The sequence below is a fragment of the Pelodiscus sinensis genome, chromosome 9 (genome assembly GCF_052426305.1).
Source record: "Pelodiscus sinensis isolate ZL-2025 chromosome 9, ASM5242630v1, whole genome shotgun sequence".
NCBI lineage: Eukaryota > Metazoa > Chordata > Testudines > Trionychidae > Pelodiscus > Pelodiscus sinensis.
In genome coordinates, this window is record NC_143060.1 from 32,561,105 (window position 1) to 32,580,436 (window position 19,332).

At 44.0% G+C, this 19,332-nt stretch overlaps 1 protein-coding gene across 4 annotated transcripts in view; it reads right to left on the minus strand.

The window, feature by feature from the left end:
* Nucleotides 1-19,332, minus strand: part of COL24A1 (collagen type XXIV alpha 1 chain) — a 256,970-nt gene that overhangs the window by 85,045 nt on the left and 152,593 nt on the right. For all 4 annotated transcript variants that reach the window (XR_012905946.2, XM_075936387.2, XM_025183174.3 and 1 more), the window contains exons 25-28: nucleotides 9,590-9,643; nucleotides 6,385-6,438; nucleotides 3,585-3,638; nucleotides 530-583 (exon numbers count right to left, since the gene is read on the minus strand). Coding sequence is in view for 3 of the 4 variants with exons in the window: in XM_075936387.2 (XP_075792502.2) it covers nucleotides 530-583; nucleotides 3,585-3,638; nucleotides 6,385-6,438; nucleotides 9,590-9,643 (216 nt within the window). In the remaining variant the exon portion in view is untranslated. The remainder of the gene's footprint in view (nucleotides 1-529; nucleotides 584-3,584; nucleotides 3,639-6,384; nucleotides 6,439-9,589; nucleotides 9,644-19,332) is intronic.

Sequence of the window (19,332 nt, forward strand, 5' to 3'; positions counted from 1 at the left end):
TTGCTGATGAAAGAGGGAACATGCAAATAACAGTCTAAACAGAATTTTATGGTGACAGAATATGATGATATTAGGTGTCATATACAGTTTTGTTGTTCCTCTCCTAAAATTATACAGTAGGAACTGCAATTTTCTTTCACAACAATTAGAAGGCATTAAAAGAATGCTGAAAAGAAGAATTTTAGTCTGTAAAACACAGTCCACTAGGAGGGATGAAGGTTTGCAGTAATATATGTCAGGAACTAGAGGTGGGTAAAGTAAACAAGCAATAATTTTAGTTCTGATCTTGCTTCTAATTGAAGTCAATGACAAAACTCCAACTTACTCAAGTGGGAGCAAAACTGGACCTTGAATTTGTTTCTTACTATTGAGTGTCATATTTCAGTGCCTTGAATTGATATTGATGACCTATACTTTAGAACATAACAGAGTTCAAAAAAAGCAATGGTAGGTGATTTAGAAACTAGATTCCTATTAAATCATGTGCTGATAATTTCTTTAGATAAAATATAATAACAATTCTACTTACTCTTCGTCCTTTAGATCCCTGTGGTCCGGGAGGTCCTCTTGCCCCTGAAGGACCCTAAATATTAAATCAAATCATTATTTAACAACCTCTTTCAAAATACCTCCAAAAGTGACAAGAGGTCTATATTATAAATTACAAATAAATTCTCATACTAGTTCAAGCTAGACTGAAAAAAATTCAAGCATTCTCTCTTTCTAAAAGCTCAGAATCAACCAAATTACTTCAGTACAAGTTGTCCAATAAAATATGCATAGTATTAGCTGTGTCTCTTTAGTATTGGCTTTGCACTAGGTAAGAAATAATGTGAACGGTGCTTTACTCTAGTGGGGTGTTTTACTCTAATGGGGTATGTCTACACTACAAAGTTAGTTCGAACTAACGGACGTTAGTTCGAACTAACTTTAATAGGTGCTACACTAGCGCTCCGCTAGTTCGAATTTGAATCGAACTAGCGGAGCGCTTAGTTCGAACTAGGTAAACCTCATTTTACGAGGACTAACGCCTAGTTCGAACTAGCTAGTTCGAACTAAGGGCTGTGTAGCCCTTTAGTTCGAACTAGTGGGAGGCTAGCCCTCCCCAGGTTTCCCTGGTGGCCACTCTGGCCAACACCAGGGAAACTCTATGCCCCCCTCCCAGCCCCGGACCCCTTAAAGGGGCACGGGCTGGCTACGGTGCCCGTGCCAGGTGCAAGCCTGCCAGCACCCAGCTAGCAGACCCTGCACCTGGCACGGCACAGAGCCACCCACCCGATGCCCCCCAGCCCACCCCCTCTTGCCGGGACCAGGCTGGCGGCTCCCGGGAGCTTGCCCTGGACCGCAAGAGGCGGGCACCTTCCTGGGCTAGTGCGGACATCGTGGACCTCGTCCACGATCTCCGCACTAGGCACAGGAAAGTGGCCGTCTAGGGCAGGAGAGCTGCCAGCCTGGCCACCCAGGACCAGGTGTGCATGAAAATCAAGGGGGTCCACTGAGACCCCCGACACTGAGCCCTGAGCTTACAATGGCCGTACTGGGTCAGACCAAAGGTCCATCTAGCCCAGTAGCCTGTCTGCCGACAGCGGCCAACCCTAGGGACCCTGGAGGGGATGGACCGAAGACAATGACCAAGCCATTTGTCTCGTGCCATCCCTCTCCAGCCTTCCACAAACTTTGGGCAGGGACACCACTCCTACCCTCTGGCTAATAGGACTCCATTGACCCAACCTCCATCACTTTATCTCACTTCCCTTTAAACTCTGTTCTAGTTGTAGCCTTCACAGCCTCCTGCAGCAAGGAGTTCCACAGGTTAACTATTTGCTTTGTCAAGAACAACTTTCTCTTACTAGTTTCAAGCCTGCTACCCATTCCTTTCCTTTGGTGTCCTCTAGTCCTTCTTGATGGGAACTCAGGAAGAACTTTTCTGAATGCACCCTCTCTACCCAACCCCTGCTTTTAGAGACCTCTATCCTGTCCCCCCTCCGTCTCCTCTTTTCTAAGCTGAACAGTCCCAGTCTCTGTAGCCTTTCTTCATCTGGGACCTGTTCCCAACCCCTGATCATGTTAGTTGCCCTCCCCTCTCCCAGCCTTTCTCTTCCCCTCTCCCACCTCCTTTTCCCAGTCTCCCCCAGTTTTTTTCAATAAAGACAGAGTCAATGTTGGAAGAAACGTTATCTTTATTTTGTACATCAATAAGAAGGGGGGCTAGGGAAGGGTAAGTGGAAGGAGGTGAGGGAGGAATGGGGTACGAGCCCCCGATGGGGAGGACTGGGCTGGCTCTGCGGGCTTCTGGGGGTGGAAGCTCTCCTGCAGCCCCCCAATTACTCCCTCTCCCCAGATGGCAGCCTGCAGCAAGTGCAGCCGGGCTGATGGCCGAGTGGTGTGATGTGCCCAGTGTGGGCACTCAGGGCACTCCAAGCCAGAACTTCTTTGCAAGCGGGGCACCCCTTAGAACTGTGTGTCCGGGGTGGGGGTCGGGACCCTTTAAGCGCAGCCCTCGGCTAGCCTGAGACAGCATCTCCATGCTCTAAGTCCTCCTTTTATGCCCTGCCGGCACTGCTTCCGGCCATCCTTAAGCCCTGTTCAGAGTCCACTCAATGTGGACTTACTAGTTCGAACTAGCAAAACGCTAGTTCGAACTAGTTTTTAGTTCTAGATGCGTTAGTTCGAACTAGCTTAGTTCGAATTAACTAATTCGAACTAAGTTAGTTCGAACTAACTTTGTAGTGTAGACATACCCATGGCTATTCACATAAATGATAAGAACCCTGTAAGCAAAACATGAGAAGTAATTCTTCAGTTCTACTCTAGGGGCTTCAACTGAAGTATTGTAGTTATAAGGCAGTTACAAGGAGGAAGGAGAAAAATTATTTTCCTTCACCTCTGAGGATAGGACAAGAAGCAATAGGCTTAAATTGCAGCAAGGGAGGTTTAGGTTATACATTAGGAAAAACTTCCTAATTGTCAGGGTAGTTAAGAACTTGAATAAATTGCCTAGTGGACATTGTGGACATTGGAGATTTTTAAGAGGAGGTTAGACAAACACCTGATGGTCTAGGATGGTGCTTGGTCCTGCCACGAGTGCAAAAGATTTGACTTGATGACCTCTGGAGTTCCCTTCCAGTTCTGTTATCCTATCATTCTTACCTACTTCTACTACCAGCTCCTGTGGCTCAAATGGTAGAAACTTGTGTTTTAGGTGCTATGAGACTCATTTGCTATTTCTGCTAGTGACTCATAGTGGAGAGCGTAACACAAGCAAATCAGGAAGACTCCATTTGTTTTTCATTAATAGTAAATATGTCTGACATACAATTTATCTATTTTAATTAAATATCAGAAAATAAATTAAAAATGGCTACACTTTAAATTGGTCTTGAAAAATTCTACTTGTCTACTTGTTCTGGTTCAGTAAATAATACCAGTAAAAGCCAGATGAACAGAGTTTGTGCCTGGGCTGGTACATTTTCATGACAGTTTTGAAAGGCTACAAATAGCCCTAACTTTAACAAAGTAAAAAAAGAGTGATTTTTTGAACAGACTGCATCTTATGTTAAATCAAAATTTTGTTATATACTTACAGGCAATCCTTGTGGTCCTACAGGCCCAACACCACCTGGAGGACCAGGATAGCCCTAAATTAGAAGTAGATATAGAAAAGGGATTGAATAATTCTAATATTAAATGTCTGAAACGTAAGACAAACTAGCACATCATTATCTGAAATTGGTAGTACATCTTAAAAAATAATTATCTGGCAAAATATCTTCCATAAACACTTTGTTTATAAAATAGTGATTTACAAAGACATCTCAGAAATCATAATAGTAACATATTTTATCTTCTAACACTGTGTATGCATAGCATTAGTTCCAACCAACTTTTATGCCAATTAAGTCAATCAAAATTTAAGGTTTGCTAAATTCAAAATTGCAATTTTGGCAGGCAATGGTATTTAAAACAACTCCCCAAAACTGATTATATCCTCTTCAGAGTATTCAAGAAAAGCAATCCACTCTCCAGTATCATAAAATAAGAATGTGCCAAAATCTAGAACTGGATACATACATTTCAAAGAAGTCAGTTAAATTTGGGATGTATCCCAAAGAACTTGCTTACCATCTCCATTATCATCAAACCAGGCCTGTGTATAGTAATGTGAACAGGTAGTCAACATAGAGAGATGTCAGTAGTATATTGTGTGAACAGGACTGGCAAGAAAAATTATTTTGTAGGCCCACCCAAGATTACAAGCTCCAGTTCTGATCTCTAATGTAACGGCATGTTATATTTCCTATAAAAACTTACCACCCAGCATAGTACTTTCTACCATGACTTCAGTGGGACTACTCACAGTAACATGCACAATGTCTGATAGTAAAGAGATAACAGGATCATGTTCTATACTAATAAATCCTCATTTATTCAGTTCCTGGCAGAGATATGTTCCTGAATGTAAAATGGTTAATAGAAGGTAAATCCATTCAAGACATTTAGTGGTAGTAGGAAGAGTGAAGAGCTTCAAAGAATACCATCCCCTTTTCTACAGACTGATAAACTGATCTGGAACAGAGGGGTCCTTTCAGATGCTTCTCTGCTAATGAATGCCTAAAGAGCAACTGCCGCAAAAGATGTCTGCTCTATTTGCTGCTGTCCAGAAAACACATTATATCCTATCAGTCTTAAGCTTATGAGCCGCATGTTTGAGATCTCCACCTTGACTACTGCAACTCACTATCTCTAGGAATGAGCCATGCACCCTGAAAAACCTTCAGATAGTACCAAATGCATCAGCCTACTAGTATTTTGTAACCACTGGCCATCAGTCCGCCCACATATCACCCCAATCAATGCTCTACTTTGTGCACTAGGTTTCTTAGGAGTAAAAAGAACCAGCTTCAAGGTCCCCAGTCTTGCTATTCAAGCCCATCCCTGGAACTGAACCAAGCTACCTGAGCGATTGCCTTTCCCTCCTGCTTGTGACCTCACAGCAGCTACCATTAAATGTAATAATGCTGCTGTGAGCAACAGGAGTTTGGTTTTATTAGGGAAAGAACATTAAAACCAGGAAGGGAAATGGTATGTAGAAATGTAAAAACCAGTAGAGGCTCCCCTCTGCCAGGAGAGGATTTCCACCAGATCCCAAGTGGAAATAGGTGTGTCTGTTGCTCACTTCTTGTATCTCAGTGTAGTCTCCCACTCTCCCAGCAACTGGAGCTTCTCTCCACTTTGGCAGTGCGGAAAAGGCTCTAACAGCCTAGCAGGGTCTCATTGCAGGGAGCTGCTGGAACTTCCCAATGTTGCCTCCCCTCTGCCAGAGTCTTTCACTGACAAGTGTAGCCACATACCACAGTGTGGATGCAGTGTACTTTTCATAGAGGGAGGTAGTTACATGTACCCTACATGTCACTGCCAGTGATGAGTAGCATAGTCATAATCTCAAAGTCCCTTTAAAGAGCAGGGCTTAAACTATACCTCTTTCCTTGGCATTTCCTATAGCAAAGGCAGCTCCCTGTTCAGCTTGCTGGCTTCTGTAAATCCTTTTTTCAGGTGCCTAATTCTCGCCATGCATTTCAGGGTATGTCTAGACTACAGGGTTTTGTCAACAGAAATTTTGTCGACAGATACTGTCAACAAAGTTTCTGTCGACAAAGAGCGTCTAGACTACATCTAGTTCTGTCGACAAAGCAAGCCACTTTGTCGACATAACAGTGTGGACGCAAAGGACAGTGTAGATGCAATAATGCCTTCTATCGACAGAACTCTGTCGACAAAAGGCGTTATTCCTCGTAGAATGAGGTTTACATTCGTCGACAAAACTGCTGAGTTTTGTCGACGTTATGTCGACATAACTCAAAGGCAGTGTGGACGCAGGTATAGTTTTGTCGACAAAAGTCCACTTTTGTCGACAAAACCCTGTAGTCTAGACACACCCGTAGAGAAAGTCTGGATGCCTACCTTAGGGATCTGATGTCTACAAGACTGCAGAGCATCTTAAAGTTAGTCACTGCAATACTTGTGAATCCAGTGCTTAGTCTTAGAAAGTAGTTTCTCAGCAATCATAATCTGCAGACTATCAAGTTTGTTTTTCCTTCTTTTTTGTCATGCTTGCTAATTCACCAGGTTTCAGTCTTGCACATAAATCTGATGACAGCCTTTTTTTTAAAGGGGGTTAATTCATATTCACTGCATGCTGCTTCATTCTGCAAAGTACTTAGCAAGCTGCTAAATGGAAACTTTCCTAGAAATAATATATCTCAAATGCTTTACTTTTCCATAAGGCTTTTTGCTACTGGCATGGCCAAAATGAACCAGGTTTTGGGAAGGAAAAGTTCCTATGCAAGCAAAATAAAGCTGACATGTACCTCATTTGCTACTTACCATGACACCTTTCTCTCCAGGAGGGCCCATTGGTCCTGGACTGCCTCGCTCTCCCTTTAACAAACAATTTAAAAGAAGAGAAGAAACAAATTTATGGTGTGTTATTTCACTGGCAAGGTTCTCTTTCCACAGTGAGCATTTCATACTGTGGCAGTGGTGTCTGGCTATTAGGGGTTAATGAAGCTAAGCCCTACTCATAGTGTCACAACTGTGGAAGAGTAAGTCTGCAATGGAACCGGAAGGTGTAATCTCCATCTTATGAAGACATACCACACCTGTGCTAGCTTGGACTGAGCTGGAGCTCTAAAAATAGGAATGTGACAGCAGAGGGGCAAGCTGCAACAGCTACACTTCCACTTTTTGTGCACTAGTTTGATCAGAGCTAGAGCAAGTATGTCACCTTCAATTGGAAATTACAAATCCCAAAGGGAACTTCTGGTTGGTCTAGAGCAGTGGTCCCCAACCTTTTGAGGTTGTCGGGCGCCAGGGGGTGTGGCCGTTTGCCCGCTGGGTGCCAGGGGGCGGAGCCCCCCCATAGCCACGCGCCCGGGGGCGGGGCCCCCCATAGCTGCGCGCCCGGGGGTGGGGCCCCCTCCAAGGGCCGCGCGCCTGGGGGCGGCGCTCCCCCCCCCCCCCGAGTGCCTCGCGCCTGGGGCCGGCACTCCCCCCCCCCGCCGAGTGCCGTGCGCCCGGTGCTCCCCCCGCAAGCGCCCGTGCGCCATGTGCCCGGGGCCAGGCCAGCCCCGAGTACCTGGCGGGCGCATTGAAATGCCCCTGTGGGCGCCATGGCGCCCACGGGCACCGTGTTGGGGACCATGGGTCTAGAGTCACTCCAGAAGCTGGATGCTATAGCACACTTACCTGCCACTGGAGACTCCTGACTCTCTAGCACATAATAAAGGTTGAACCTCACTGGTCCAGCGACATCTGTGATCCAATAGGACCATGGATGTTATTGACCAGAGAGCCCCTGGACCAGAGAGCCCCAATGGGTGTCAGCTGGGAGTCTGGCAGCAGAAGGGCTGGCAGCTGGCAGCCCAGCGGACCAATAGCAGAACCCAGCTGGCAGCTTCTGGGGAGAGAGAGGGGGGCTGGGAGTGCAGCTCAACCAGCACAACAGCCCTGGGGGCAGAAGAAGGGCCAGCAGCCAGGAGGGGAACCAGCTGGGAGGCTGGTGTCCCCAGGAGAGCCTTGACCTCCCCTGGTCTGGCAAACTCCCTTATCTGGAACCAGTCAGGTCCTACGGGCACCGGACCAGGGAGGGCCAACCTGTATCATAGGCAGCAGTAGGAGAAAATCCAGCATAAGGAATACAGGCATCATGGGGAATATTTCAGTTCTGCCCCACAGAGGGAGAGTTGAAAGGCACTCTAACTCCTGATGTCTGCAGCTTTCAGCCACTGGAGTGCCTGAAACACACAAGCTGCAGAAAGAGGAGGGCAGAAGCAGAGATCGGGCTTCTGTGGGGCTATTTCAAAGCACAGGTACAAGTTCTTTACTGCGACTACTCCTTTTTATTTTGGATTTAGCACCAAGTGGGAAGGAAGGGGACAGCTTAAGCTTCTGAACCTGCTGCTGGTGGATATTAGGTAGGTAAAAAGTTCAGAGACTGCAAGTTAGCTTTATGGATTGTGTGTGTTACAGTAAGAAGGGTGATTCTGAGGTCTGAAGAGTTTAGATAAGAAGAGAAAGGGTTCTCAGCTTTGAGGGAGACGTGTGTTCACATGCATGCATGTGCAAGATGTTTCTGGTCAACCAAGTGGAGGGTTGTCTGGAGGAAGAAGAAGGAGCCTTGGAACTTTCTGAACTCAGAGGTTGTTGTGTGGTCAGATTTGCGTTCAGAAGGGAATGGAGTCAACTTATGAATGAGGAAGTAGGTGAACTGATGTATGACAGGGGGAAAAGTCAGTATTGTGGAGATGGAAGGGCAGAAGTAGATAAGGAGGGGAGATGTTGAGATTGGGACACAACAGTGAAGGGGCAATAGAGGGATAAATATGGTGTACCTAAGAGAGGAGGAAGGATTTTCCCTCACTTCTTATATCTTTACTCCTCTTCCATCCCAACAACATCACCTGCTAAAATACATCTCTTAAAAATAACAAACAATTCCTTTCTATTATACAGATGCACCCAGAACATCGCATTACATCATGAATCATAGAGAGACAAGTATCCAGTGTATAATGAAAACTATCACTGTCATTAAGCAGTTTGCTTCCATCTGTTGACAGATTTATTGACAGATTAGCTCCTTTCTCTCTCCTACTTTAAACCAGCAACTGAAGTAACTATTTAAGAGCAAACAAAATAACACCATCTCCTTCTGTATTCTAAGCATGAAATTATGATTAAGCCTTATCAGACTAACCCATATTTCAGGCTTGACAACCAGTGCTTTCATTTCATGTATTTCCTTTTCCTTAATACACAATCTAACAGTAAAAATATCATAATGTTTTATGGAAATTTTAATAATTCACAGAGTAAAATTTTGTCAATAGCATTATTTTGAATTCCAGTCACCAAAGTAGGTGAACTAATTCAACCCGGCAGGATTAAACTATGAATAGTCCTGGATCATTTTGACAAACAATAATGTGTTTATTAAAACTGAAACTGACATTCAGTCAAGTAATAACTTCCTGTTTTCCTCTCTGTTTTTAAAATAGAACTTTATCTACTATTCTTAGACTTCTAGTAATATAAACATGGCCAAACATTACATTCACAAACACATGTGAGTGCCATATAGGAGAGGAAACTGTAATTATGTTCATTTATTGACTTAGACTCATTTAAAAATTACCACAGAAATGTTACTACTGCTTATTGCCAAATAACTGTGTGTCACTTTTCTCTCTCTTCTCCATAGAGAAGTGAACAATTCCCACCCCATTAAAACCAACACTGGTCCTGTCACATTCTCAGACTGAACCCAGTGAAATGGATAGGAAGGCAAGAGTTTGGCCATGAACAATACTACTGCTCTCTTCAGCAAATTCACAAGCTCCAGTTTCATTATAAATAAAATCAAAGACCACATTCCCATCACTGGATTTGTGCTGCATTTGATTGCATCTATGTATTAATATGCATGCAGATATATTCGCTATGTCACTGTGATCATTAAATCAGCTATCATCAATGTATGGTTTCTGAGAGTGATTTATACTGCTGTTCAGACTGAGATGCTAGAAGTTACCTTTTCACCAAGGATTCCAGCTCGTCCAATTTCTCCAGGTAAACCAACGGGTCCCTACATGGAAAAAAAGACATGGAATTTATTTGTCTGATGCCCATGCTGCTTTGTATTTTTGCTTCTGACAACAAACAAAGGGCAGGCTGTGGACCCCTTTTAAAGCCTCATGAGCCACCTACTCAGAAGGCTAGACTCAGGGCTGTTTGTGTGAGTCAGCGTTTATTCATATCAAGAAGCATTGCGCGACCTAGCCCATAGGACTTCAGGAGTAGGTAATTACCACTAATTACCAACCTTCCCCATTCATAGAAATCTTGCCACAGCATCCCAGAGCTTTTCCTAATACATTGTTTTCAGCAAACATCTCTGACAGTAGCTTCTGCTGACAGTATGCAGTTGCGGCTACAGCAGAGGTGGGCAATATGTGGGCTGGATGCGGTTACCCAGGGTTAGCCCGTGGCAGGCTGCCAGATGATTTTCCTGCGCATCCGCAGGTACAGCCGCTTGCAGCTCCCATTGGCCACACTTGTGGACATGCCAATAAATAAAGCATCCGGTGGCCCACCAGGGACTAACCCAGGCAAACTGTGTCCAGCACGTGGGCCACTTATTGCCCACCCTGTGCTAGATTGTAGCCTGTGGGAGGCACCCCCAGTGCTCAGATCCACATGCAATCAAGAGATGTTGGAAGAAAGGAAAATACTATTTAATTATTATTTAACTGTTACACTATGGTAGCACCTAAATGCCACCACCAGGCCGGGCCTTAATGATCCAGGTCCTCATAGAAGTAAAAGTGCTAATTGTTTGGCTGGTGCTTTGATCCTAGCTAAACATTTTTCAGGAGGGTATAAATTCACCAAATCCTAACCTCAATGGCCCTGGGAGGCAGCCAGAGTGAGTCAAACCAAAATGCTATTGGATTGAGGTAACTCTTATTTTCCCCTGGGCCTGCTAGGAACACCCGCTGAAGTCATGGGGAGTTTTGGCTGAATAAGGCATGGGATCAGATTTCTTAATACAATAGCTCTCTCAGGGCACTCTCCTATTAATGTCCACCTGTACTGTATGGACTATCGCAAATACCTTTGTAGAGGGCTGCCATACGTGTTCCACTAATAAAAGATGTATCCCTGTGGCATTAGTCCATTCACAGTGGCCTCAAGCCAATGGTAACACTCAATAAGGGCAGAGTTAGGTCAATGCTGAGAACAGTTTATATGTCCCCAACACCCCCCCACCCCCCAACACAACATTCACAATACATTAAAAATGAAATGCCTACATCTTTGTAGTATCTAGCATCATTTCAACTCTAAGTCCTGATCCAGTAAAGTACTTAACTACCTGCTGCCCAAGTTGAGGCCCCTGGTGTCACTGCATGTTCTAGGGCTGGCTCACTCTCTCTCTCTCTCTCTCTCTCTCTCTCTCTCTCTCTCTCTCTCTCTCACACACACACACACACACACACACACACACACACACAGTAATTGAGACATGTGACCTTTTACAATCGACTCTAGTTAGCATCATCCCAGCCCTGCTGTCATCCATGTCAAATGCCTACTGTGAGGCAAGTCCTTATATACTGCACTCACTTGGGGCCTGAACAAGGACATTTAGTGCAAGGCTTCTTTTCCAACACCCAGTTAAAACAAGACAGCTCATTGACTACTTTCCTGAAATTGCCCATTGGATATTAATAGTGGAAGGGAGCTTTAGCTCCTATGAAAACTCAAGAAATATATAGTGTTGTTGCAGCTGTCTCAGATCAGCTGTGAAATATGGCAAAAATATGAAAGTTATTAGTAATGCAGTAATATGCAACTGTATTTTATAACACATTAAATCAGATTATGTGTATAAGAATCAGATGTTGGCAACTGCTATCACCACATACATAGGAATATAATGAAGTTTACTTAACAGTGAACAATGTTAACTGGAATTTAAACAAGGTTGTTTTTTTTAATTCACACACACAAAATAGCTTTTACTACTTTTATGATTTAATCAAAACCACTGTTTTATCTATTTATACCTGTGACACAACATTCAGTGATTTCTGCCTTTAAACATGCAATGTTTGTTGTTGTGCATAAGTTCAATAAAATCCACAATCCAGAGCACTAGAAAACAACAGGTGAAAAATGTCTCTGCTAGGTTTTGTTATTTGCCCTTGGCTCTTTGTGTTCCTGGAATCTGAGCTGCTTTAGGAAACTCATTGTTTAATATACTTTGATATTAAAGTCAGCATTGGGCTATTTCAATTGCCCTGGGGAATACAATATAAGGCTGGTCTGTCATCAGTGCTTGACTCTTACTAACTATAGCTACCAGGAAGGCAGTTAGGGATGTCATCAGGTGAAACTCCACAAGGCCATAAAAATGACATTAAAAATCTCTAAATGAGGGAGGTTCCTGGAAAAGGTGATATGTGTGAACCAGTACTTTGAAACACTGTGCCAGTCTGAGTGGGAGGGTGGCAAGATGAAATGAAAACTGAACACATCCTGACAGAGCTGATGTGGAGGCCCAACAACTTGTTCTGGAGGCCATTATCCAGGATCTTGGTAACAGGCTCGCAAGAGGATGAAACCTGGTAGTGAAGACCAGAAAGAAAAATCTCTTCCACTTTGATCTGTAGGCTCATTTTTGAGGAGTACAGGATCTGCCAAAAAAGCTCCCCGCTGTCGGCAGAACTGCAGCTACACTTTACTTTCACTTTCGACACTGAGCCTGATGGGCACAGCGTCGGAACATGAGTATGCAAATGAAGCCCGGGATATTTAAATCCCCGGGTTTATTTGCACTTCCGAAGTGCTTGATTTGCATTCCTGTGTCGTCAGAGAGATGCAGTCTAGATGTAGCCATTGTGCAGAACGGTTACTACTCTGTTATAGGATCTTTCAGATCTATGTTGTCCTTTGTGCTCAGTCAGCCAACTTCTAGGTAATCAGGATAAGGAAGTGGAGTTGGGTGGAGAATTTAGTATGTCTGGCAGACTAGTGGCTGCCTGGACACATGCAATAGGTCTCTGAGCCAATAGCTAGTAACAGGTCTGTTAAGGTCTGCACAATTGGTATGTCAGTCACTGAAGGTGCCAGTGGTGAGTTGTCACCAGTATTGAGCTTCATGGCTATAGTGCATTTAACTCCATGTGGAACTGGATGCCACACAGAATCAGCCCCGCAAGTCAGTCCAGGGTGATCTAGCATGCGGACTTTTGAGTTAAAAATGTTGGAAGACCAACAACTAATTTTTCTGATCTCTTCCTTTCCCAAAAGAGGATCAGTGCAGGAGTTACCACTCGAGCAAAGCTCAGATCTTCCCTGCCTGAACTTCATGGAGGTAGTACCAAGTTTTGCTGCTGAAGGCCAAATCTGGTTTGGAAGACTGAGGATAGCAGTGGGAGCCTTTCAGGTAGAGTCTCTTCTTACAGGAGTACTAAAAGGAATGGGATGTCTGGGAGGAGAGTGTCTTTTTAAAATTAGAGGTTGCAAGCCTGGAAAACGGGAAGGGTAGTAGAGCTGTCAAGAAGAATGAGAAGGAAGAGAAAGGTCAAACCAGAGATCAGAGTCAGAAGCTAAGGTGAACATGGCGGGGGTACCAGTAGAAAGGGAAGAAGAGGAAAATTATTGATGAACAATGTTAGTTTTCTTTTTTGAAAATAAAAGGCAACATTTTGGGCCGACAAAGTGGGTCCAAGGAAGCCTTAAAAAAAGCATTTACTGATGTCTATTTACAGAAATAAAATCATTTTAATACCAACAGGCCGAGCCAAATAGTGTTGATCTCCTACTAAACTTCCTGAGTTCATGGGGCTCTTCAGATCCCAGGCTTTAGTTTGGTTCACATTAGGAAACCAATTGCAATCTGAATCCAGATCAGGGCAGGTCTGAGCCCACCTCTGTTTATTAAGGAAAAGGACAAATATGTGCCAAATGTGTATTAAGTCAGAGTCCTTTGGCATTCCTATAACTCTTGTTAGTGCAGTGGTGCCCTCCAAAAAGAAAACAGAATGTGTTAAGTCTTTATGGATTATAAAGGAAACAAAAAGGGAAAAAAATGAACTAAGTGAAAAAAAATGGTTACAGCCATAAACCTTGTTAAAAAAATTAGGCCATAAACTTTCATTTGTAAGAATTTCTGTACAACTCTCTAATGACAAATATCCTTTTATAAAAGCCTCCTTGGCATAAGCATTTTTATGGAAAATGGATCAGAGACTAGATCCCACATCTAACACATGTTCATTAAGGGAAACCAACCCTACTGCCAGAGCACATGCTGTGTGTTAGAAACTGGACAACAGTATAATAATTGAAAACATACTTAGTGCAAACTGGAGTATATAGTAACTTTTTAAAAGGCCTGGTTAAAAATAAGCAGATATTTAGTTAGTTCCAAAAGATTCCTGTGTAAACACTACCTGTTAGGCTGTGTAGACTAACACTTCAAATTCAAAAGAAAACTTTCCAATGAAGCACCATGTCCATAGAGAATTCAAAATTTCACTGTTATTCACAAAACATTATTTTAATGACATGATACAAATAACCAAACAATATTTTCTTGCCACAAGAAAATCTCAATATTATTCTACTCTTTTTTTCCCCCCCATTCATTTCCATGAAAACTTTGCCTTTATCAGCACATTCCTCCCAGCTAGAAGAGGAGATCTAACCTGTACCTATACCAATTTCCCCAGCCCTGCATTATGAAACATAAAAAGAGTTGGTGTTATTAGATCAGTTTGATCTTATTTTTCACAGACAACAACAAAAATAAATTAATAATTACAAAGGTAATGCAGCTTATTTGCAAAAAATAGGCCAAATGGTTATCCTGTTAGCAAGGCACCCTTTGTACAACAGCAACCTACATCATAGCTAACAATGCAGAAAGAAAAGCACATTCAAAAAAAGTGCGTTTCTTCCTCACAAAGGAGGATGGAACCTTGACCTGTTCGCACTGTGCCAGCTAGCATAACTGTGCTGGATTTCTGGAGAACAGAGCCTTGGCGCAGCAATGGAGCCAGGAGGACTCTGACTCTCTGGCTATGTCTACACTGCTGAGTTTATGCAAAACATGTTTTTGGGCAAAAACTCGTGGACCATCCACACTTCAAGTGTGTTTTTGCACAAGAAAATTTACAGTGAATTGACACAACAGAGGGGTTTTTGCAGTATAAGTATTCCTCTTTCTATGAGGAATAACTCCTTTTTGCGCAAGAGTTATTGCGCAAAAAGGTGTGTGTGGATGGGCAGCAGGGCTTTTTTCCCTCAAAAGCAGCCTATTGAAAGAAGTACAGGTGCCCTAGTGGCCATTCTTCAAATGAGGAGTATAGGATCTTTCGAAACGGCATTTCTGTTGAAAATGCCCCGTCTAAACTGCCATTTTTTTCGAAAAGCCCCATTTCGAAAAAAAGCAGCAGTCACCATGATGCAAATTAAGCGTGGGATATTTAAATCCTGGCTTCATTTGCACTTTCAATACGTCTAATTTACATCCCTCTGCCGACAGAGGGTTGTACTTTAGACGTACCCTCAGTGATAGGCGATCAAAGCTTTCTTGTGAGAGAGTGCCCTTGCACAAAAGGGCAGAGCTTTTCTGATGTGCTTTTGCAGTGTGAACTCTCCTGCAAGAAGCTTCTTGCACAAGAAGCTGCAGAGTCATAGCATCGCTCCTGACTACATCAGAGGTAGCACTGAAATGAAAGTGCATTGAATCTAATTGATAAATGAATCTGAATCTATTCAGAGCTTTGAAGATGAAGGCAAAGACCCTGAAATGGAACCCAAATCTGATATAAAGGGTGAAGCTAACGCAGAGTGCAGAGAATTAGGGTAATATGAAGTTTTAAAGGCAATCCTGTCTCCAGACTGCTGTAAACATGGAACAAAAAAAGAAGCTGACATGGAAAAAATATTAGGAAAAGTCTTCTAAATAGAGGAGGAATTTAGCTTTAATGTGGTTATCTCCTGGGCCAAAGACACTTCCTTTGTCAATGCCACACAACTATTTGCCAGAAGCTGCCTGTATGACTGTAAGTAGTGAGGTGCAACATACTTGGGTTACATTACTTATCCTTCTAGAAGGAACACCAAAAAGTTGTGGTTTTCTAAAAATTAACATTTTATTCTTTAAGGGTTAGGAAAAAGTTTTCCACTGTGGGGGATGCAGAGAGAGAGAGAGAGAGAGAGAGAGAGAGAGAGAAAATTCTTGCTCAGATGAAACTAAGGCTCTAGATAGTTGGTTCACTTGAAGAAAAGAAAAACAAAGAGAATATAAAAGTTTGCATGCCCACACTCCTTACTCATTCTAATGCTGCCTTCCCCGACATTTTTTTGTCCTTATAGTTTTCCCTTTCTTTTTGTGCTTTGTTTGTATGACATTGTGTTACAGTTGGTAGAAATAAAGCCCTTTCAATTCAAATAGAACAACTATAACCCACTCTCTCTAATCAAGATCAGATCTGACTCAAACAAAATGGTTTCTTTTAACTTTTGAAACAAACCTTTCACTTATTAAAGCCTGTTATAGTCAATGTTCCCTTCTAATCTTTTCCATCCACGTGCAGATTTTTTCCAAACATGCGAGGAATAATCTTTTCTAAATGCACTGAGGCACATATTTAAATCTATTTCTTCCACCCATGTGCAGAATAAATTTTGTTTTGTGCGTTAGGGAACATGTGAATGTGCATCACCAGTAGAAACACAAGCTGCTGGCTATGGGAAGGGGAGTTGACAGCCTTGGCAGCTCCCTGATCAAGGTAGAGGGCTCCTGGCTTTATGCTCCCAGAAGGGGAAGAGCCTCAGGTGGAAGGGGAGAGGTCCAGGGCAGCTGATCCTCAGCGCCACCTGGACCATGATTGCCCACCCAGCACTGCCTGGAGCATGCTGCGTGGCGCTCCCACCTCCCCAAACAGCCCAAAGAGCCACCCAGAGAATGCCACTTGACATTCCAGCAGCAATTTAAAAGGTCCAGGCTTTAAAGGGCTACTGCAGTAGTGACAGTGGTCAAGAGCCAAGAGCACTTTTGTATCACCAGGCCCAAGGATAATTACTCCTTTTTTTGCCCCCCTCCCCACCTATCAGCAGGCCTGGCTGTGGTCACTGTGGGTGCTCTGCTAATAAGCTGGTGGCTTCTGAATTTCTCTTGGGTGGTGACCCAAGTGCTCATCTTACAGCATGGTTATGAGTGAACATAGAGCTGGGAAGGCAAGTCCCCAGCCCTGCCCCTTCTGCCACAGGCCCTGCCCTCCATGGGAGTCTTGACCACAGGAGTAAGCCTTCAGCTCCCCACGGGAGCCTCTCTGGCCTAAAGCACCACAGGGAAGGTGGGCAGCTCATGCCCTGAGAATCCAAGCCCTGGAGCACAGGGAGAACAGGTGGCAAACAGCCCCAGTGTCTGCAGCCTCAGCAGTGCTGAAACCCAAGGGCAGAAAAACACTGCCCCCAGAATGCCTACTGCTTCAGCTGCTGAATCAATAGGCGTTCTGTGGGTGGAGTGTGGGCAGGGCCATGCCTGGCCATTTGGGAAGGCATTGCCTTCCTCCACCTATTATACTCACCACCCACATCTTAGAGGGAACACTGCCCAGAGAGCCATCCTCGCAATAATGAACAGTCCGGCTTGCTGCCACCATCAGCCCTGTCTTTTCCCTTGTCTTACTCAGCTCCTGCCATCGACCCTGGGGCAGCCTGACCTTGATATCCATCTCCTGATTTAGCTTGGTAACTAGTTTTGATTCCTGCCTTTGACCCCTGCCCAGTGGACACTACTGGCCCCACCGCCTATGCCCTGGCCATGACAATATCATTTGCTTGGTCACTGGTCAGGTAGCTTCCAAAAGTCTCCCACAAGTAGCGCAGCTGAGCATTTCTTGCTGGGGGTCATTGATCAGTTTTGCAGATAAGACTGGCTGGATTTGGAACAAGATGCTGTTGAGATGACAGAACATCCTTGTGAAAGAATTATTGGACTGCTCCTGTATGCCAGGATTATTGGACTGCCAGGGCAAGAACAGATGAAGAGCTCATTTTAATTCAAAAAGGACTCTCCAGGGATTATTTTCAGGAAGATCTATGATTGGTGTTATACAGGAGATCAGACCAGACCAGATGATCACTATGATCCCTTCTGGTCCTGGGATTTATGAAGCTACATGCCCCCGAGCTTTCCTTTGAGGTGCTGGAGGCATTTTGACATGCCTCCAACACATGGGGGCGATAGTGAGGTAGTATGGATTAAGGGATTCCAGTATCTGGAAGACACTCAGAGCTGGGATCTTTGGTAGCTAAGGACGTGAGCTTTATACAATGCAAAATGGCCTTAAAACTTGTGGGCTATGTCTAGACTGGCATGATTTTCCGCAAATGCTTTTAACGGAAAAGTTTTTCTGTTAAAAGCATTTGTGGAAAAGAGCGTCTAGATTGGCACGGACGCTTTTCCGCAAAAGCACTTTTTGCGGAAAAGCGTCCGCGGCCAATCTAGATGCGGTTTTGTGCAAGAAAGCCCTGATCGGCATTTTCGCTATTGGGGCTTTTTTGCGCAAAACATACCGCGTTGTCTACACTGGCCCTTCTGTGCAAAATCATTTGCGCAAGAGGGCTTTTGCCTAAACGGGAGCAGCATAGTATTTCCGCAAGAACATTGACAATCTTACATGAGATCGTCAGTGTTCTTGCGGAAATTCAAGCGGCCAGTGTAGACAGCTGGCAAGTTTTTCCATCTTGCCAGTCTAGATGCAGCCATGGTGATTCCTCACAGAAAATTCCCACATATGGAGAATCTTCACCAGTGCAGGGCTACTGGAGACAGTGTAGCTGCCTCCCACACCAGCCACTCTCCCTCGGTGCCAGGGGAAGGGAGGCTCAGCTCCACTCTGCCTGATTCTCCCCCATCTCACCTAAGCAACCCTACTTGAGGTAATTTACTCTGAGGGTGGGCAGCACTGAACAGGGAGCCATAATTTGGCTGCACCCAAGGCTGTGCTTAGACATAGTGGAGACTAAAGGGTTTAGTATCTGTCTTACTGCATCTAGTTGGTGTGTTTGACCAGTTTACCCAGTGACCTGCTAGGATTGGGATTTTGATGAGAGTGAACAGTCGTCCGGATTTGGATGGATTATGCTGGTAGGCTGAGGGAAACAGCTACCAGAAATGTCTGTGGTGAGACCAGCTAACCTCAGTACAAGTAACTTGCTCATCTTCATCCCCCTCTTTCAGGTTCATAACTTGGGGGTTTACTGGATCAGAGAGCTGCTTCTGAAGGCCAAGAAGTTGGGGCCAAATGGTGTTTTTAATAATCTACCTTAGCCAGGAGATTGACACCTTTTCTTTGAAAATTAGCACTTACACTGCAGATTTACACGACTTGAGATTGGATTGCTGCAAAGGACTTTCTGGTGCTGCCCCTCACATCAGTTAGAAATTTCAGGTGGTGAATGCTTTTTTGGCCTAACTATTGAGTGGTGGTCCTTGCATGGAGTATGTAAGACTTGTGCTTCATCACTTTTGCTTTCTGTTCATTTGGGAAGGTCAATTTGAAATGTTAATTCTAATCTATGAAACCATAAATGGTTAAGGGGGCTGGGTACTTAAAGACTACCCTTCTCTCTCCTTCCACATGGGATACCCTGGCATCTGAAACCAGTTTTATCAGTGAGGATTCCTTTTTTCAATTTGCTTCTTAAATTGGTACCCTGGAGCCTGAATTTGTTGACCTTCAAGTCATG